Source organism: Plecotus auritus, assembly GCF_963455305.1.
Source record: "Plecotus auritus genome assembly, chromosome: 3".
In the NCBI taxonomy this organism is placed as follows: Eukaryota; Metazoa; Chordata; class Mammalia; order Chiroptera; family Vespertilionidae; genus Plecotus; species Plecotus auritus.
Genome location: NC_137772.1, coordinates 97,456,840 through 97,478,700, shown reverse-complemented (window position 1 = coordinate 97,478,700; position 21,861 = coordinate 97,456,840). Strand labels below are relative to the sequence as shown.

The 21,861-nt window shown below is 42.0% G+C and overlaps 1 protein-coding gene across 3 annotated transcripts in view; it reads right to left on the bottom strand.

The window, feature by feature from the left end:
- Positions 1-14,898, bottom strand: part of MRPS31 (mitochondrial ribosomal protein S31) — a 38,146-nt gene extending 23,248 nt beyond the window's left edge. The window contains exons 1-4 of one of the 3 annotated variants that reach the window (XM_080659340.1): positions 14,667-14,898; positions 10,154-10,438; positions 1,566-1,724; positions 161-301 (exon numbers count right to left, since the gene is read on the bottom strand). In XM_080659340.1, the coding sequence (XP_080515466.1) occupies positions 161-301; positions 1,566-1,724; positions 10,154-10,438; positions 14,667-14,791 (710 nt within the window). In that variant the 5' untranslated portion in view covers positions 14,792-14,898. Of the gene's footprint in view, positions 1-160; positions 302-1,565; positions 1,725-10,153; positions 10,439-14,573 lie in introns of all 3 variants that reach the window. The other 2 variants (XM_080659338.1, XM_080659339.1) reach the window with 2 other exon arrangements.
- Between the last annotated feature and the right edge of the window lie 6,963 nt (positions 14,899-21,861).

Here is a 21,861-nt window from a genome sequence, read left to right as displayed (position 1 = left end):
TTTTTAACTTTCCCTCTCTAGGAAATGGTACATGGAGTGTAAGGAGACAGACATAAATACATTCATAATGTTCACATACCTATTAGCAATAATATGCACAGCAATAAAGTAAAACTACAGAGAAACAAACAAAACCAGATAGACTGCAAAGTTTCAATACCTTTTGCTAAGATCCATGGTCTTCTCCTGGCCAACATAACTGTCAGATCCTTCATCAAATTGAATCTGATGAACTGGTCTTGTACTAGCTCTAGCTGTGGCAGATTTGACAACTTTCATATCTGATATTATGTTACTGAAACTGAAATAAGAAAAATCAAGTGTATTACAAATTTGATCTCTTGAATAATAGAAAACATGACTCATAGCATTTAATTTTTATTTCACTCCTATGCAGTAATACAACATAATTTACATTTAAATAAAAGATTGTTACATATTAACATTCACAATCCACAGACCACTAAGATTTGTTTCCTTCTGTGTTTTAAAGATGTCAAAGTGGGAGGAAATGGGGACATCTGTAATAATGTAGACAATAAAAAAAAAAGAATAAAAAAAAGATGATACTCTTCAGATGTGTTCATTTAAAATATAAATTAAAAGTGTCACTTATTGCCTGGCTGCCTTGGCTCAGTGGTTGAGCGTCAACCTATGAACCAGGAGGTCACAGTTTGATTCCCAGTCAGGGCACATGCCTGGGTTGCAGGCTCGATCCCTAGTGTGTGGCGTGCAGGAGGCAGCTGATCAATGATTCTCATCATTGATGTTTCTATCTCCCTCTCCCTCTCCCTTCCTCTCTGAAATCAATAAAAATATATTTTAAAAATAAAAAGAATAAAAGTGTCACTCATGTAAAATTATCAAGCATCTAGAGCATTTGATATACAATCAGTATCTCTATACTTATCACATAGATTAAAACAACTAAATTACAGTTAAAATGTAGCCATATTTATTGCCTTGTATTTGTTCAAATACAAATAAATGAGTGATCTGACAGTCCAGTCATCTGTATTTTTTTTAACTTCCTGAGAGAAATCTTACAACATGCTCATTGAGAACTACTGATTTAGATTGCTCTCCAAAACAAAGCAGTGCTACTCCTGACTACATTTCATCAGCAAGTGGTATAACTTGGTATAAAGTAATAAGAGATGAGAGAAGTAGAAAGATGTCAGCTAAACTTAATAAGAGGGAAAAAGAGAACGGGCCTGAAGATGATCATATTGTGCATAACACCAGAAAATTATTTAATGGGAAAAAATTAATCTTCTCAGAGAAACTGTCTTATTCTTTATTTTTAGTAACATCACTGAATTTATCATTTCTTTTTAAGGGACAAGAAATTGTGTAACTTCTGAAAATAAAAGTTTAATCACAATTATTCTTTTAAAAACTAATTTTACTTAAGACATCAGTTGTTTTTTAAAACAACTATTCCATTTATGAGGCATATATTACATATAAATGAATATATTATGTATATTACTCATCAATTATATGAAAATAGCCTATTTTGAGATACCAGTATTACTATTTAACATGCTATTTGATTCACTAACCTAATTTTAGGTCTTTCTCCATTTTTCTGTGCCCTCGAGTCTTCCTCATGCTGCTGGAGCTGCCTGAGCAGCTCTGACTTGGTTGTCTGCTTGTCAAAAGGAAGAGAATCTGCAACAGCAGATGCAGCAGCCACCAACTCAGGACTCAGTAACTCACTTCTGAAAAAGGAAATGAAAAACAAATGAAAAAAAAAAAGAGGCATTATTTATCATGCCACTAGTTTAGTGGAAAGTAAAATGATTTTTTCAGAGAAAATGTTTTTTGTTTTTTGTTGTTCAAAAAAAGAATCATTCAGTCCTAGCCGGTGTGGCTCATCTGTCAAAAGGTTGCTGGTTTAATTCCCAGTCAGGGCACATGCCCAGGTTGAGGTTTGGTCCCTGGTCATGTATGGGAGGCAACTGATCAACGTTTCTCTCTCACATCGATGTCTTGCTCTCTCTCTCCCCCTCTCCCTTCCTCTCTCTAAAATCAATAAAGACATACAAAAGTATCATTCAGTTTCTGACAAAATCAAGAATTCTTAAATATTAGGTATCAGTTTTATATAAACTTAACTGTTTTTATTGAATTTTTAGATAGAGATGAAGAGAGAGGGATAAATAGAAACATCAATGAGAGAGAAACATTGATAGGCTGCCTTGTGCATACCTCTTCTACTGGGAATTGAGCCCAAAACCTGGGCATGTGCCCTGACAGGGAATCAAACCTTCGACCTCTTGGTGCATGGAGCTATGCGCAACAGAGCCACACCAGCTGGGCAGTGATGAGAACTTTTAAAAATATCTTTTAACAATCTATTCTATCCTATAATTCACACTATTTCATGAATACATACTTTTTCACTTTATACCCTTCTGTGCTTCTGAACTTCTTTAAAATGAACTGTGTGACAATTTCAGAAAAGGAACCCTGAGGAAGTGAACAATACTATTTAGTGGACACATAAATTGTCATAACTTTTTACAGGCAATTTGGTGAGATATATGATAAACCTAAAAAATATATAAATGTTTTGACCTGGCAATTCCACTTCTGGGAATATTTATCTACAGAAAACACATATGGGATTTGAGGGATAACTGTACACTCCAAACTCAAGACCTAAGAAATTATATCCGCTGTGCCTGAAAGGCAAACCATTTCTCAGCTATATAATTGGGAGATGTTTCTCATTCTAAGTCCCTCCAGACAGAACAATGCTAAAATTTAGAAATGGCTTCTGAACAGAGATCAAATCCAGGGCAGTGTCAAGAAGACAGGTGTAAAGATGGCCATGGCTATAAACCCTTTGTTAAGATCTTAGAAAGATTTATTTTATTTTTTTTAAATAAATCTTTATTCAGATTATTACAATTATTTCTCCTTTTTCCCCCCATAGCTCCCCTCCACCCAGTTCCCACCCCACCTTCTGCCCTTACCTCCCCCCCACTGTCCTCATCCATAGGTGTATGATTTTTGTCCATTCTCTTCATGAACCTCCCATACCCCTTTCCCCCTGAGAATTATCAGTCCACTCCCTTTCTATGCCCCTGATTCTATTATATTCACCAGATTATTCTGTTCCTCAGGTTTTTAATTCACTTGATTTTTAGGTTCGCTTGTTGATAGATATGTATTTGTTGTTCATAATTTTTCTCTTTACTTTTTTCTTCTTCCTCTTCTTTAATACCTTTCAGCATTTCATATAATACTGGTTTGGTGGTGATGAACTCCTTCAGCTTTTTCTTATCTGTGAAGCTCTTTATCTGCCCTTCAATTCTGAATGATAGCTTTGTTGGGTAGAGTAATCTTGGTTGTAGGTTCTTGCTAGTCATCACATTGAAAATTTCTTGCCACTCCCGTCTGGCCTGCATAGTTTCTGTTGAGAAGTCAGCTGACAGTCGTATGGGTGCTCCCTTGTAGGTAATTAACTGTTTTTCTCTTGCTGCTTTTAATATTCTCTCTTTGTCTTTTGCTCTTGGCATTTTAATTATGATGTGTCTTGGTGTGGTCCTCTTTGGATTCCTTTTGTTTGGGGTTCTGTGGGCTTCCTGGACTTCTAAGTCTATTTCTTTCACCAGGTGGGGGAAGTTTTCGGTCATTATTTCTTCAAATAGGTTTTCAGTATCTTGCTCTCTCTCTTCTTCTGGCACCCCCATAATTCTGATGTTGGTACGCTTGAAGTTGTCCCAGAGTCTTCTTACATTATCTTCAACTTTTTGGATTTTTTTTTTTTTTGCTTTTTGCTTTTTCGGTTGAGTGTTTTTTGCTTCTTTGTATTTCAATTCTTTGACTTGATTCTTGTGTTCCTCTATTCTGTTTTTGGGTCTCTGTATAATATTTTTTATTTCAGTCAGTGTATGTTTAATTTCTAGTTGGTCCTTTTTCATATCTTCGAGGGTCTCGTTATATTTATCGGCCTTTTCTAGGATATTCTTAAAAAGTCTTATAACCGTGGTTTTGAATTCTATATCCAGTCGTTTGTTTTCCTCCATTTCTTTCGTTTGTGATCTGATTCTTTGACCCCGCATTTTCACTGATTCCCTGAGTTGGTAAGGTAGGTATTTGTGCTAGGTTTCCAATATGGCCCAGTGGGTCTGCTTCCCCAGTTAACCTGAGGTGGACACTCTTGGTGCACCCCTTTGTGGACTGTGTGTACAGCCTTGTTGTAATTAAGTCTTTATTGTTGTTGGTATCACTGGGAAGAATTGACCTCCGGGCCAGTTGGCTGTAAGGATCAGCTGTGTCTATGCTGGGAGAAGTTCGGTGCTGGAGACAGCCTTATAGGATTAGACTTGCCAAATTGCAATAGCCTCTGTGCTCAGCTTGGATGGGGTGGAGTCTCAGTCTTGGCTTCCTGTCAGCCTGGCCCTTGCGCGCATGTGTGCTTTCAGTCCTCCGCCTTCCCCAGCTCGAGTCTCCGCCCGAGAGTCCAGACTCCCCCCGTAAGAGCGTGGGTCCCCAGGGGTTCGCCCGGAACTGGGGTTCAGTGCAGTCAGAACTGGGGTTCAGTGCGGTCGGAGGCTTCCTTCCCCCTTCCGCCAGAGAAAATCAGCCAGGCTCTCAGCCGCCCTTCCTCTCTGCGCGCACAAAGCCCCTTTGCCGTACCTCCAATTCTCTGTGAGCTTTTCTGTTTCCTTCTAGTTGTAGAATTTTCACTCAGCCAGCTTTCCTGTGGTTCTGGATGGTGTCCGTTCTGTCTTTTAGTTGTAGTTTTGAAATTGTTGTGCGAGGCAGCAGTTTAGGTGTTTACCTATGCCGCCATCTTGGTTTCTCCAGATCTTAGAAAGATTTAAATTAGTACCTCAAAGAGCCTTTCAAACAAGCAACAGGACTTCTAAGAAACTTAAGGGTGTGGTCCACAGCCTCTCAGGAACTCATGTAGAAGAGGACCTTAGTTCCCAAACTGTGCCCTAAGGCATCCTGGAGCACAACAGGGAAATACAGTGTCTGTCATTGACCTTGTGAATACTAACTCAAGGTAGTACACTCTCTTAACATTACACTACTGCATTCCTTTAGATCAGTGGTTCACAACCTTTCTAATGCCGCGACCCTTTAATACAGTTCCTTTTGTTGTGGTGACCCCCAAACATAAAATTACTTTCGTTGCTACTTCGTAACTGTAATTTTGCTACTGTTAATGAATCGTAATGTAAATATCTGTGTTTTCCGATGGTCTTAGGCTCTACAGCAGTGGTTCTCAACCTGTGGGTCACGACCCACAGGTTGAGAACCACTAGCAGGGTCGCCCAAGACCATCGGAAAACAGATATTTACATTACGATTCATAACAGTAGCAAAATTACAGTTACGAAGTAGCAACGAAAATAATTTTATGTTTGGGGGTCACCACAACATGAGGAACTGTATTAAAGGGTCGCGGCATTAGAAAGGTTGAGAACCACTGCTTTAGATGATATACTATATGTGTGAAGATGGTTTTCTGGCAATTGTGATAAAAAGCAAGTACTCTTAAAAAATCAATGCAGCACAGGAAATGAGAGTGGTGGTATCCAATCTTTTTATTTTTAATTTTTATTTGTTTTAGAGAGAGAGCAAGAGGGGAGACAGAGAAAAATCAATTTATTATTCCATTTATTTATGCATTCATTGGTTGATTTTTATATGTACCCTGACCAGCGATCAAGCCCACAACCGTGGTGTATTGGGATGATGCTCTAACCAACTGAGTTACCCAATCTGATTCTAAGGCTAGGTCATAAAAACAATATAAATTTCTCCTGTCTCCCTGTCTCTTGGGACACGCCATGGGAAGCCAGTTGCCATGCAGTAATAAAGTCTAAGCCACATAGAGAGGCCACATGTAGGTGTTTCCGCTAACAATCCCAGTCAAGGTCTCAGCTGACAGCTAGCATCAACTGCCAGACCTATGAGTGAGCTAATTTCAGATGATTCCAGCCCCTGGACTTCCAAATCTTCCAACTGAGGCCCTAGACATCATGGAACAGAGATTTACCCTTTGCTTTGTTCAAAATGCTGACCCACAGAATCTATAAGCATAAAAAATGTTTTTTATGCCACTAAATTCTTCGGTAATTGTTATACATAGTAACTATGACAATGGTGGTTTAATATATGATACAAATAAAGAAACTTTTAAAAGCAGGCCATGGCCCTAGCCAGTTTGGCTCAGTGGAAAGGGTCCCAGGTTCTGGTCAAGGGCACGTACCTAGGTTGCCCGAGCGGGAGGCAACCAATCGATGTGTCTCTCTCACATCAATGTTTCTCTCTTCTCCTTCCCGCCTCCTCCTTCTTTCCACTCTCTCTAAAAATCAATGGAAAAATATCCTCAGGTGAGGATTAACATAAAAATAAATAAATAAAAACAGGCCATGCATGAAGCGATGATAGTGCATCACGAACTAAAGATGATGATTAACACAATTCTGTGCATATGGAATCCCTTAAGAAAAAGTGGGGAGGGAACAGTAGAAATAATTAAAAAACAGGTTTTTAAAAATTCAAAACAAATGTACCTCATTCACCAATCTTTTGGTGTAAGACAAAGCTTCTTTGAAGATAGGACCACTGATAGCAATTCCAAGATATTTATATCTACACCACACATTATTCTCCACTATTCCCAATTTTGATTTCTTTAAGTAGAAACATTGAGCAAGAAGTTAAAAATGCTTACAAAGCAATCTGAGTGTAGAATTTTTCTAAATTTTTATGCTTCTCTCATTCATATCTAATTGGAAAGCAATTTCAAAAATTACCTTTACTGAATCTTTGCATAGCATTCAACTCATTTTAACCATTTCTATAATAGTTAATTAAATTGTATAACTATAAAAAAGCACAATGGGTCATAAACAGGTCTGGGAGCTAATAAATAACTCACTCTAGATGAATATTTATATATATACTAGAGGCCCAGTGCACGAAATCATGGGGGGGGGGAGCGGGGAGGGACCGCAGGAAGTTGGCCAGCTGTGGGGAGGGACTGTGGGAGGTTGGCCGCCGGCCCCAAGGAGGGAGCTGGCCCTCAGCCCCCCTGGAAAAGGGGCTGTGTCCGCCACCACCCACCCCGGTTCCCTGTCCCAGCCCAGGACCCAAAGGCCCTGGCGGGGTCGGGAGAGGAGGCAATGGTCGCCGGGCTGGGTGCAGAAGGAATGAATGCTGGACACAGACACTGCCATCAGTGCCCCACCACTGCGCGCCCCCCTCCTTCCCTTGCCGTCGCCGTGCCACCACCGTGGTGGGTGGGCGGTCCCTGGGGAAGGCAGAAGACGGGAGCAAAACAAACCCTTGTGTCGAGTGCTGACTTTCAATAGATTGCAGCGAGGGAGCTGCTCTGCTACCTACGAAACCCCAACCCAGAAGGTCTCTATGAATGGTTTAGCACCAGGGGCTGATGGGGGCTGGCCGGCTGGGAGGAGGGGCCATGGGAGGTTGGCTGTGGGAGTGCACTGACCACCAGGGGGCAGCTCCTGCATTGAGCGTCTGCCCCCCTGATGGTCAGTGTGCATCATAGCGACTGGTTGACCGGTCATTCTGGTCATAAAGGTCACTTAGGCTTTTATATATATATATAGAGACTAGAGGCTTGATGTATGAAATTCATGCAAGAGTAGGCCTTCTTTCCCCGGCTGCCAGCACCGGCTTCCCTCCAGCCGCTGGCAGGCACCCAGGATCCAGGCTTCCCTTGCAGCCCTAACTTTGTCCAGAAGGTCCTCTGGAAGGATGTCCGGTCTAATTAGCATATTATGCTTTTATTATTATAGATTTGTACGTGCATTATCTATTTTATATACATATATATATTTATTTTGTTTCTAAGAGGAGGAGGAGGAGGGACCTGTTAGGTCTGATCAAATCATTGAATCGACATCCCTGCCCCTGGGAACTGACCTTTAGACCACTTCACAACAGACATTCCCTTTCACTTAGACCTCATTCCACTGGCTAAGAACATTATCTTTCCCCTCCAGACCTTCCCAGGACCAACCCAGAGAATTCTCCACCCAGAAAAAGCCCACCTAGAGTCCTTTAAAATCTCTGACTCTCCATTCCTGGATGCTAGCACCACTGGGGGCTCAGTTCTCCAAATGACCTAATAAATTTATAATGCCTACCACTTTTGGCCTCGTGTATTCCTTCAGTATCTATTATGGTCACTCACTGAATTAGCTTACTCTCTACCATGCAATTATGCTTTCCAGAGATATTTTTGATATAATGTAGAAAATAAGAGATTACATAAAAGTTCTGAAAATAATGAAAAATTAAAGCATTCTGGGAAATAGTAATCTACCTTACCTGTTTATTCTGCTAAGAGAAATCAGTGATGGAGATCTTAAAGTCACATACCTTATTATGTAAATTAATGTCATTCATGTAAGACATTATCACTACAATAAAATACTGCCATTTAAACTATACCGCAAATGCTAAAATATCACTGCACTTATAATTAGTGAAATATAATACTCTTGACAAGCATTAAGTAATTACAATATTTTGAAGACACCACATAAGCTCAGAGCACTGAAAATTACTAGTCAAAAGAAGTCATATAAAAGTTATAAAAAACATACTAAAATTCCATGCTAGGTGGAATTTTTAAAATGGAAATTTCATATAAACAAGCCCTTCAAGACAAGAAGCTACTTTCAAATCAGGATGTAAATGATTTGTTAAATAACAACTTAAAGACACAATTATATGGCAGTTAATAGAGACATATGTAAGAAAATGTGTGAAATTCTCAGACTACCTCTCCTTTCCTCTGTCTAGATCAGCCGTGGGCCAACTACGGCCTGTGGGCCGGATCTGGCCCGTTCGGCTGTTCTATCCAGCTTGCGGAGCCGAAAGAGTGGAGGGTTCTCTTGCTCTCCCCTCCGCTCCTTTACTTTGAATTTATATTAGTTCACACAAACACTCCATCCATGCTTTTGTTCCGGCCCTCCGGTCCAGTTTAATAACCCATTGTGGCCCTCGAGTCAAAAAGTTTGCCCACCCCTGGTCTAGATTGTATACAGATATTCCCTTCTTATTTAAATATAGAATAATAACAGCATTTCTCAAGTAATTATTAGAGTCTCTGTTTATAAACTGATATTTGGCCTCCATTAATTCACTGCTCCCATCTACTCTAATTTAATTTTTTTAGTTTTTAAATGTAAAAATTCTGCCTGGATGTGAAGAGCTATAATTCAAGTCTGGATCAGAATTATCGTTGACCACTTTCCACTAACCCATCCACTCCCCACCACCTGCACTGTCAAAAGTCTCTAAGAGTCCACAAGTTTGCTGCAAGTCTGTCTAGACTTCGGAAAATTCATCAAAAGAACAAGGGACAAAATCCACATACATAAAACAGATTACTGAAGTGATTACATTATGTAAATTGTATATAATTATATATAATAATGATTGTTTTATTTTAAAAAGCTTCACTTTACAAAAGGCAGATTTCACACACCCAGCTTCTAAATGCACTTAGGATGATCTGTGTGCAGATATTTAGTTTGCAGTTTTTCTAAAACAGTCTGCATGTCTCTATGTCATGGATAAAAAAGTATTTTACATAAATGCAAATCTATGAATCCATTTTGTTCCTTGAAACACTGGTAATAGTAGATCAATAAGCATTATCTATTCCTTTTAGATGCTGTTCTAAATCCTGGAAGAAAAACAATGAGGCACATAGATCCTGCTCTAAAGAGGTATCTGCCCAACAGGGCAGATAAATCAAACAAGTGGAAAATTAAGTAAAAAAGTTATTTAAAAAAAATGTTAGTGACAATAGGAAAAAAAATAGAGAGATCAAAGTTTTAACAGACTAGTATTCAGATGATTCTCAATATATAGAGACTCAGAAAGGAGAAATGGGATCAGAGACAGGAGGGTTGGGAAAGCTTCGCAGAGCCAAGAGTCATTGCTGAGTGTAGAAGGAGACACATGTTGACAGGCAAAAAGAGAATATATATATCAGTCCCAAACAAAAGTATAGAGGAAGAGGTATTTAGGGGATAGGAAGCACTCTAATTTGAAGATGGACTAAAGATTTCTAGAAGAAAAAATGTACTGGAGTTTCAAAAATTACTTTCAAACAACATTCAAACTATAAATCATTTACCTCTTCTTTGGGGCATCTTTTGTAGCTTTTTGAAGTCTGCCAGTTGTAGCCTCCAAACTTTTAAGTGGTCTTCTATTGGGTGGCTTTGTGGTTTGTACATTTACTGTGCTTATTTCAACTTTCATGTCCTTAATGATATTTAACAAGTCTTTTTTCGAATTCTCCTTTACACTGTCTTGGCTCTCTGTCTGCTTGGAAATCTCATGGGTTGGAATGGACCGCCCATCTTCTTTGCTATAGATTACATTGTTAGTGCCAAAATATCTTTGGATATAATTTTTTGTCCTGGAAAGATTAAAGGAAAAAAGAAAAGAAAAATACAATGCAAAATAATCAAGCAAAGACTCAAAAAACTGTTTCCATGTGTTTTTAAATTTTTCAATTCAAGCCCTTCCCTTTTCCTTTTTATTTTTTTATTGAGGTATAATTGACATATAACATCATATTAGTTTCAGGTGTACAACATAATGATTCAATCCTATATAATAAAGATGGAATATGCAAATTGACCATCACGCTGTAATAAAGATGGCTGCCCCCACAGCGGAGGCAGGGATTCTGTAACACAAGATGGCTGCGCCCATAGCGGAGGCCGAGTTCCCGTAAGGAGTTTTAACGAGGCTGGCACTGGGCCGCGCCCCCCCCCCGCCCCGGTGCCAGTCCAGGGGACCTGAGGCCGTGCCCCCCGCCATGCAGGGCTTGATGGGGGACCTCAGGCCACACCCCCCGCCCACAGGGCTTGACGGGGGACCTTCATGGTGCACTCCCCACCCCGACCCAGGCCAGAGGACCTCAGGCCGCACCCCCTGCCTCGGCGCCAGGCCAGGCGACCTGAGGCCGTGCCCACCTTGATGGGGGTGGGGCTGGCCGGGTCTGGGTCTAACCCAATGGGGGTGGGGCCAGCTGGGACTGGGTCTCGCGCGATTTCGAGGTGCATCTGGGTGGGCGGGGACTTGACTCTGGTTCCTGTGGCACACCCCAGACTCTGACAGGAGGAAGATTTTCATAAACATTTTACTAAGTTTCTTTCATCTCTGACACTTCTATTATAGAGAAAGGGCAAACAGAAATATTAAAATATTTCCTCTAATTAATTCCCTTTTAATGTGTATGAATTTCATGCACCGGGTCACTAGTATTTGTATATATTGCAAAATGACCACCATAATTGATCTAGTGTTTTTTATTATTGTTAACAACCATAATGACAGCAAATTTAACATTTATTAAACATATACTATATGCCTAGTCTTACACAACATATTTTTGGTAAATTTTTTCATACCCACATTAACTCCATTAGGCTTTATCCCCATGTTGCAGATAAGCAAACTGGAAATCAGAGAAGCGAAGTAACTTACCCAAGGTCATGAAGCTCAGAGCTCACTAAGGTACAGGCATCCTCAAACTACGGCCTGCGGGCCACATGCGGCCCGCCGAGGACATTTATCCGGCCCACCAGGTGCCGCTACCTGTCCTGCTTAGCAGCCGACTCATTCCGGGCCCGCAGTGCGCATAGGAATTTGTTCATAGTTTTTTTTTAAACTATAGTCCAGCCCTCCAATGGTCTGAGGGACAGTGAACTGGCCCCCTGTTTAAAAAGTTTGAGGACCCCTGGTAAGACATGCTGGTGTGCTGCAAATGGGTTACAGATGTGCTGAGATATTGATCACCTAGGCCTGGGACTGCTGGTGCCTCCTTTCATTCACCTCAGAGTTTGGTAAAAATATCACTTTCTATGTGCTCCAAGACATTTAAAAAAAGGTTGTGAAACACTGATATGGTTAATAAATTTCAATTTATTATTCTTAAACTCAAATCTGACTGACTGCCAAGGCCTTGCTCTTAATATGATATAATAATGCCTCTTTAAAAAGTCATAATTAAACAACATTAAAATAAAGAAATTTCTATCTAAAAAAGGTTACTTTCTATTAAAAAAAAATCTGGGTGTTATCTAAGCTGGTTAACTTTCTCATTAAGCTATGTGCCATTTAACCAATCACTATTTGTAAGCTAAGCTAAAATGGAACAGAAAAAAAGAATATTTTGATATTTGATATGAAAGAACTTTAAAAACTAATGACTGTGTTAGTTTCAGTAAGAGGGTATAGTATATAAAAAGTCATTCATTAAATTGGCAAATATCTACTTTGAACTGAGCACTATAGTAGGCACTGATGATATATTAGTAACTAAGAATTTATTGTCCCTATCTTGAAGCAAACAGGATAGAGCACTGTTTCTCAAATTTTAAAATGTATAGGAATTACCCTAGAACAGTGGTCGGCAAACTCATTAGTCAACAGAGCCAAATATCAACAGTACAACGATAGAAATTTCTTTTCAGAGCCAAATTTTTTAAACTTAAACTTCTTCTAACGCCACTTCTTCAAAATAGACTCGCCCAGGCCGTGGTATTTTGTGGAAGAGACACACTCAAGGGGCCAAAGAGCCGCATGTGGCTCGCGAGCCGCAGTTTGCCAACCGCTGCCCTAGAAGACTTGTTAAAACACAGATTCTTTGGTCCCAGCAAAGAATTTTGATTCAGTAGCTTTGGGGAAGGATTTGAGAGTTTGCTTCCTAACAAGTTCCCAACCAATGCTGATGGTGGCGTCAGAGGACCACATTTGAGTAGCTGGGTTATGTACGTTATTTTAATCCTTAAAATCCAAACAATTTTATTATTCCTGCTTTACAGAAGAAACTGCTGCTTAAAGAGGTTAAGTTAATGATTCTTAACCTTTAACGGTCATATGAATCACCTAGAGAGCTCATTTAAAACTTAAGATTCCTGAGATTCTTAGTTGGTAAATTTGGAATGGGGTCCAAGGACATGCACTTAACCAAGAGCCCAGGTGATTCTGATGCAATTGATGCCAAAGATCCTACATCAGACTCTGGGTTAAATACCATATCAAGTTCTCAAAGCTAGCAAATGGTAGTGCCAGATTAGGGACCCTTTAATGAAAAATAAAATGGCTATTTCTAAAAATGCTGAAACGAACTATTTGAGCGGCTTATAAAAATAAATGTCAGAGGTTAATACATCAGGCACTTAATTAGAATGAAACACCTATTGCATAACTGCCATCCTCATATTACTCAACTTAGGAAAATGCTCTAATTATTATTTCTCACATGAAAGTTAAATTAAATTCAAGGTGTAACAGAAAAGTGGCAATCAGGAGAATGAATCTCACATATAACCTGTATTTCAATGTTTCCCTCCAATGTTTCCATGCTATAGTACCATGGAAAGTATATTTATACCAGGAAAATCTTGTCTAGGAAGTGACTCCATAACACTAAAATAATAAAACTCTAGCTCTAACCTCCCACCTGAGTATGTCTCCACTGAGAGCATCTCATCAGCACTTCAAATGCAACACATCCAGAACCACACTCAAGAACTCCCCTAAGACTGACTTCCATTTTTCACATTTCTGTATTGAATGGGCCTCTTACCATAAATAGATACTTCTGTATTCCAAAACCTATGACATATTTTAAAAGCTTTCTCAAAGCAGCTCCCCATTCTTCTGTTAACATAAGGTACCCTAATCCTTCAAGGCAACCAGCTGAAATCTTTGCTCTGACTATCCTACCCTTATCATGTCACATCCTATCAATCCTACCTATGGAATTTTCCTCCTCCACCCAGCTGCTTCTTCCCACCCCCACTGCTACCAACACGCTTTAGTGCTGTACTTCCCACAGTGGCCCCCAAATCGTACTGCATGGAATATATGCAGTATAATTAAGTTTTCATAATCACGAGTGTTCCCGGAGAATAAATACCAACACCAAGTATGCCACAACTTCCTTTTCTTGTCTGGCTAATTCCAACCTAAGTCCGCCTTCAGATTATTTCAGATTTCTTTTCCAGAAAAGATACTTTGAAATTCTCCTACAATGGTTAGGTGTCCCTATTCGCTCACCCAGCAATTATTTATTACATTAATAGAGCATTCTGTGCCACCTATGCTATCTCAGCTATTACTGTACTTGGATTTCCTCCTTGCTGTAACTGTAAGCTCCGAGTTGGCAGGACTGTCTTATTCGGGCTTAACATTAGTGCTGGCACACTGTAAGCACTTTCAATAATAAAGTAAAGAATTAATATGGCCAGGAATGAGACTATCACAGTCTTGGGAGGCAAAAAATAAAAAATAAAATTTTGCTTCTGGATCCTGAATAAAATGAGCGGGAAAGTGGCAAGAAGGAAGAGGCGCGCTGTGTCACAGAAACCGCACAGGACAGCAGACCAGGAACGCAACTGTAGCTGTTTCCCACGGACACTGTGACCTTGGGCAAGTCGTTTTATCTTTCTGGGATTTCCCTTTCCTCAAATTTAAAGCAAATATAAGATTCCTCACATTTAAAGCAAAGGCTCCTAAGATTCCCGCGGGTTACAGACCTCAGGAAGCGGGAGAAAGACAACTGAACGTACTGGAGTGGGCAGGGGTTTTGCCGGAAGACCTGCGGGGCCAACAGCGCTGAAATAAGGTACCTGACCGGTCCGTGCGGAGCGCCGAGTAGCACAGTCGCAGCCGCCGACGCCTCTGGGCCTCCAGGACACAAAGGGAGGCGGGAAACGGGGCGAAGAGGTAGGATCGCTGTGACTCTTGGAAACATTGCCCAGAAACAAACTGAACCGCGAACCGGAACAGCGCGTCAACTGCCAAACACGTCCGCCGCCTCTCTCTTCCGTTCTTCAGCCTGGCGCGTTCCGCTCCCTCAGCGTTCCGGCGGACCACAGGGTCGGGTAACTGCGTTCCGGGCTCGCCCTTGGCTGCACCCTCCCGACGATTCTAGTCGCAGCGGCGGAGTAGAAGACGGAGTTCACGGAGGTTCCCTAGGACTGAGGCGGGACCCATTCAGGAGAGCCAGGAGAGTGGAGGGAGCGATCTACTGTGCAAACACTACCGGTGGGGCCAGTAAGATGAGGCGGAGAACTGACCCTACTGTGCAGGGTTTAGGGGAGAAGATCCACAGTGTTCATTAAAAGTCTCAAAATGATCCATGGCCACCAAGGAGGTTAAAAAAAATTACCAATAGGGCATGCTGCCCGATAAATTAGTATTTCTTTTCAGTATCTATTCTTGAGGTAGAGTGAAAAGATGAGATATATTTTTATGTTCCAGAACTGGCTTTAGAGATAAAACGATGCAAGAGAAAGATTTTATTCCGTCCCTCAGGAAGGCAGTGACCAGTGGCCCAGAAGTGATGAAGGGTTCTCAAATCTGGAATGCATGAGCATAAACTCTGCCAAAAATGCCGGCTAATGGTTACATGGGAACCTCTAGGTTAGAATGCCATACCAGCGGTTGAATGTTGACATAATTTATCTGCAGTTTCAAATAAGAATCAAGATTGGTAGTACATTTTATGTGATGCTGAAAACTCAGCTTACATTGAGATATTGCTAAGATCCACTAGTCCAGACAGAACCTTTGTGACAATGCTAAACACAGTATACTGAGGGATGCCTTCCCTAACTTACAGCCTAGATTGTATCTTAACTAAGGTACCCTCTATGTCAAAACTGTTTCATTTTCTACAGAGTATCACTATCTGAAATTTTCTCATATATTTATGTGCTTAAACACTTATCCTGTGCTGTTCCACGAAGGATTGGATTTTATCTTATTCACTGCTGTGACCCTGGTTCCTAGAACTGTGCCTGTCATATAATAGATGCTCAAAAATATTTGGTAAATAAATTATTTCTAAGTACAAAATAAAAAACAGGTGCAGACACTTGAAGTAATTTGCCCAAGTTCATACAGAGGTGGAATCCTTCCTCTCTGAAATCAATAAAAATATTTAAAAATAAATAAATAAAAAATAATAAGTATGTTCTTAGAAAAATCATAACTTATGCAATTGTCCATAGTAAATGGCAATACTAGATTAAAACTCAGAACCATCTAACTCTGATATTCTTGTCCACTGGAATACCTGAGGGTTTCTGCCTTTGGTCATGCATAAAGGTCACATGGGGATTGTTGTTCACATATTACTCAGATACTGAGAGTCCAACAAGCACCCAAGGAGATTCCAATGTAGGTGGTCCACAGACAAAACTTTCTGAAACACTGCAATGACCCTATGACTTTTATAGCTATTCATAGCTTTGCATACTCTTAGAATAACATAACGGAAAAGTGAAATAATTGGTGCAGGAACAGAATATTACTTTGGATGAATCTCAAAGGCATTATGTTAAGTGAAAGGAGCCAGATACAAGAGACTATGTGATGCCACTTATATGACAATGTAAAGAAGACAAAGCTATAGGAACAGAAATCAGATCAGTGGTTACCAGGGGTTGGGGATGAAAGGAGGTGACTGAGTATGAAGGAGTATAAGGAAACTCTTGGGGCTTATTGAAATACCCTATATCTTGATTCTGGAGGGGGTATGCCCTTTCATGATTATCAAAACTCTCAGACTTGTACACCTGAAAAGTGTAAATTTTACTGTATATAAATGATATCTCAACAAACCTGACTTTAACTAAAAATATAATCATTAGAGTAATTTGGATTGGTCAGAAATCAAACCATAAAAGAACAATACATTCTAAAAAATAATAAATCTGGCCCCAGTGTGGCTCAGTGGTTGAGCATCAACCTATGAACCAGGAGGTCACAGTTTGATTTTAGGTCACATGCCCAGGCTGTGGGCTTGATCCCCAGCAGGTGACATGAAGGAGGCAGCTGATCAATGATTCTCACCCTTGATGTTACTCGCTCTCTCTCCCTCTCCCTCTCTGAAATCAATAAAAATATTTAAAAATAAATAAATAAAAATAATAAGTCTGTTCTTAGAAAAACCATAACTTATGCAGTTGTCCAAAGCAAGCATTTATGAGAGCAACAAAAATGTAGCCTGAAAGTAGATTTTTTTCCCCTCCTTCTTTTTTCTAGCATTAGTTCACTAGATATTTTCTTCCCAGTGCCCCTTGAAATGTACTTTCTAGGACAATATGTCTTTGTCAAGAGCCAGCAAATTAAATAAAATAGGTCCTGATATATATCATTGACTTTGTCCTAAATGTCTTATAAAATCCTACACTAATTAATTTGATAAGCCTTCCATGAAAATGAAAAAATAAAATTACTCTGTATTTTACTTACCAATTGCTGCGTAACAGACCACTCCAAAAGTTAGTGGCTTAAAACAACAATATATTTGTGTGGTTCTGTGGTTGAATGGGCTCAGCTGGGTGGTTCCTGCTTGGGGTCTCTCATGAGGTTGCAACCAGACAGCAACTAATCTGAACTGGATGCCCAATATGGTTTTTTTACTCACATAGTTGATGGCTCATCTGGAATGCCTGCAAGAAATAGGTTTCTCTCTCTGCCTCCCTCCCTCCCTTCCTTCTTTCCTCCCTCCCTACCTCTCTCCTCCCTCCTTTCCTTTCTCCCTCCCTCCACGTGGCCTCTGAAGGGTAGCATAATATGCTACACCAAAATATGCCACTTTGATATAAGGATAATTTTCAGCTACAGGCATTTGAGATGAAGCAAATATAGGGTGAGGCAAAAGCAGGTTTACAATAGTTTGTATGGAAAATAATACAATAATCTATACTAATAAAAGGGTAATATGCTAATTAGACCAGACATCTTCCAGACGTCCTTCCAGACAAAGCCATGGTGGCAGGGACCGAGGCAGAGGCGGTTAGGGATGATCAGACCGGCAGGGGGGAGCAGTTAGGGGATGGTCAGGTCAGCAGGGGGGGGCAGTTAGGGGGCGATCAGAGTGGTGGGGGGGGCAGTTAGGGGGCGATAAGGCTGGCAGGGGAGGCAGTTAGGGGTGATCAGGCCGGCAGGCAGAGGCAGTTAGGGGCATCAGGTTGGCAGGCAGAGGTGGTTAGGGGTGATCAGGCAGGCAGGCAGGCTAGCCATTAAGAGCCAGTGGTCCCGGATTGCAAGAGGGATATCTGACTACCGGTTTAGGCAGTCAGACATCCCCCGAGGTGTCCTGGATTGGAGAGGGTGCAGGCCGGGCTGAGGGACCCCCCCAAGCACGAATTTCATGCACCGGGCCTCTAGTTAATACATAATAATACAAGAATAAACTGCCTTTTGTGTACTCACAACTGTATATCTACTTTTGCCCCACCCTGTGTAGATAAGAAAAGCTCTTTCTGGACTCTTACTATATGTCTAAAAGTGGGACATCAATTTGTAAAGTGGTTCCTCCTCCCTTCTCTACCAAAAAAACAAAAGTAAATCACTGGAGACAACTTGAGAGCCTTATCATCCTAAAGATGGCACTAAAGGAATCTACATAACAAACTTTACTAAGTAGCCCTTATCTTAATTCCTCCATATATTTTCCTTCCCACAATTTGCTGCCATAGAAATTTAAAATCCTTTACCTTTGTCTTGTCACTTCTCTAAAATTTTATGGTTCTTTTAAGATGCTATATAAGCCCGAGTTCTAACTAGCTCTTTGAGTTACCCATCTCTGAGCACCCCAACAACATACAGGTAGGAGTGTATAATACTTGTGTTAATACACTTTTACTTATTACTAGAGGCCCGGTGCACAAAATTTGTGCACTGGTGGGGGAGGGGTCCCTCAGCCCAGCCTGCACCCTCTCCAATCCAGGACACCTCAGGGGATGTCCAACTGCTGGCATTGGACATTCCTCTCACAATCTGGAACTGCTGGCTCCTAACTGCTTGCCTGCCTGCTTGCCTTATCGCCCCTAACCTCTCTGCCTGCCTGCCTGATCACCCCTAACTGGTCCCCTGCCAATCTGATCATCCCTAATCACCTCTGCCTCGGCCTCTGCCACCATGGCTTTGTCTGGAAGGATGTCTGGAATCACGTCCAGAAGGTTGTTCAGTCTAATTAGCATATTATGCTTTTATTAGTATAGACTCGTGGCCCGGTGCATGAAATTCATGTATATTAAAAGGGGATTAATTAGAGGAAATAATTTAATATTGCTCTTTGCCCTTTCTCTATAATAGAAGTGTCAGAGATGAAAGAAAATTAGTAAAATGTATATGAAAACCTTCCTCCTGTCAGAGTCTGGGGCGTACCATGGGACCCAGAGTCAAGTCCCCACCCACCCACATGCACCTCAAAATCGCGTGAGACCCAGACCCGGCGGGCCCTGCCCCCATTGGGCTAGATCCAGACCTGGCCATTCCCACCCTTGTCAAGCCCTGCCAGGCAGTGGGGGGGGGCACAGCCTGAGGTCCCCCGGCCTGGTGCATGGGTTGGGGGCGCAGCCTGAAGTCCCCTGTCAAGCCCCATCTGGTGGGGGGCGCGACCTGAGTTCCCCCAGCCTGGCACTGGGGCAGGGGGAGCAGCCTGAGGTCCCCTAGCCCAGCACCAGGATGGGAAGCGCACCTTGAGGTCCCCCATCAAGCCCCTCTGGGTGGGGGACACGGCCTGAGGTCCCCTGTCAAGCCCAGCCAGGCAGGGGGGCACAGCCTCAGGTCCCCTGGCCCGGTGCTGGGGTTTGGGGCATGGCCTGAGGTCCGCTGTCAAGCCCCGCCAGGCAGGGGTGCAGTCTGAGGTCCCCCAGCCTGGCACCAGTCCAGGGGGCGAGGCCTGAGGTCCTCCGGCCTGGTGCCAAGGCGGGAGGCGCGGCCTGAGGTCCCCCATCAAGCCCCGCTGAGGGGTGTGGCCTGAGTTCTCACAACCCAGCACTGGGGGTGCACCTTGAGGTCCCCCATCAAGCCCCTCTGGGTGGGGGGCATGGCAGGAGGTCCCCTGTCAAGCCCAGCCAGACAGTGGGGCGCAGCCTCAGGTCCCCTGGCCCAGTGCTGGGGTTTGGGGCACAGCCTGAGGTCCCCTGTTAAGACCCGCTGGGTGGGGGTGCGGTCTGAGGTCCCCTGACTTGGTGCCGGGGTGGGGGACATGTCCTGAGGTCCCCCGGCCTGGCGCTGGGGCAGGGTGAGCAGCCTGAGGTCCCCTAGCCCAGCACCAGGATGGGAAGCGCACCTTGAGGTCCCCTGTCAAGCCCTGCCAGGTGGGGGATGTGGCCTGAGGTCCCCTGTCAAGCCTCACGGGGGCGAGGGAGGGTGTAGCCTCAGGTCCCTGCTGATTGCTCGTTAAGGCTCCTTATGGGAACTTGGCCTCAGCTGTGGGTGCAGCCATCTTTGTGATGGAGTGATGGTCAATTAGCATATTCCCTCTTTATTAGATAGGATTCTCTTGTTAATCTGTCTTTTGGTAGTCAAATTGACAGAGTCCCAGTCAATGAACTTTGGATGGGTAGAGGGAAAAGAGATTTTCTTTCTCTTTTACACTTTTCTTCCTGGCTAGCTTGGGCTTTCTAACAGCATGACACCTTAGTGTGTTTGGATTTCTTACAAAGAAGCTAGTTTGCCTTAGAGCAAGCATCTATAGGTCCAGGATAAAGCTGCCAAGGTTTTCTTTCTTTTTTAAAAAACTTTCTTTATTGATTAAGGTATTACATATGTGTCCTCATCCCCCCATTACCCCCCAACCCCCTCATTCATGCCCTCACCTCCCTGTTGTCTGTGTCCATTGGTTAGGCTTATAAGCATGCATAAAAGTCCTTTGGTTGATCTCTCCCCTTACCCCCACCCTCCCCTACCTTCCCTCTGAGGTTTGACAGTCTGATTGATGCTTCTCTGTCTCTGGATCTGGTTTCGTTCATCAGTTTATGTTGTTCATTATATTCCATAAATGAGTGAGATCATGTGATACTTATCTTACTCTGACTGGCTTATTTCGCTTAGCATAATGCTCTCCAGTTCCTTAATGCTGTGCCACAATGCTGTGGCAAATGGTAAGAATTCCTTCTTTTTTTACTGCAGCATAGTATTCCATTGCGTAGATGTATCACAGTTTTTAATCCACTCATCTGCTGATGGGCACTTAGGCTGTTTCCAAATCTTAGCTATGGTGAGTTGTGCTGCTATGAACATACGGGTGCATATATCCTTTCTGATTAGTGTTTCTAGTTTCTTGGGATATATTCCTACAAGTGGGATCACTGGGTCAAATAGGAGTTCCATTTTTAGTTTTTTGAGGAAACTCCATACTGTTCTCCACAGTCTGCCAAGGTTTTAATGACCCAGCATGGAAAGTCACACAGCATCACTTCTGCAACATCCTATTGGTGAAAAAACAGCCACAGGGCCAGCCCAGGTCCAAAGGAAGGAAATTATATCTCTTCAAATACCAGGAGGAATGGTTTGTTGGGTACCATCTTTGAAGACTTATACATTGTAGTAAACTTTTAAATATCCATTCAGTTTATCTGTCTACACTGCTGCTGTTTTTTTAATTTCCAACTATTTTAATGATCTTTAAAATTTTTCATATTTCAATTTGCATAAAATTTTGCAAAGAACTGTCACATACATTACTCAATTTAATCATCATGATAACTATTGACGTAAGCAGGGCAAGGATTTTTAGCCTCGATTTACTAATGGGAAAATGAGCCTCAGATAAGTTAGGTGAGTAAATCAATTTACATGACCAGTGTCAGCCCACAAGTCTCCCAACTTCTAACCAAGGTTGTTTCCCTGTTTCTCATGCCTGCTAAATGGCATGTTTGTGTTTCATTGGCATTATTCCAGTCTGAATGTTGAAGTTCCACTGACAACAGGCAGGTGCTGGTGTCACCAAAATCATGCTTCTGACATTAGTGTGGTAAGTCAAATTAAGAAAGAGCAAAGTGGGGGGCGGGGGGACCA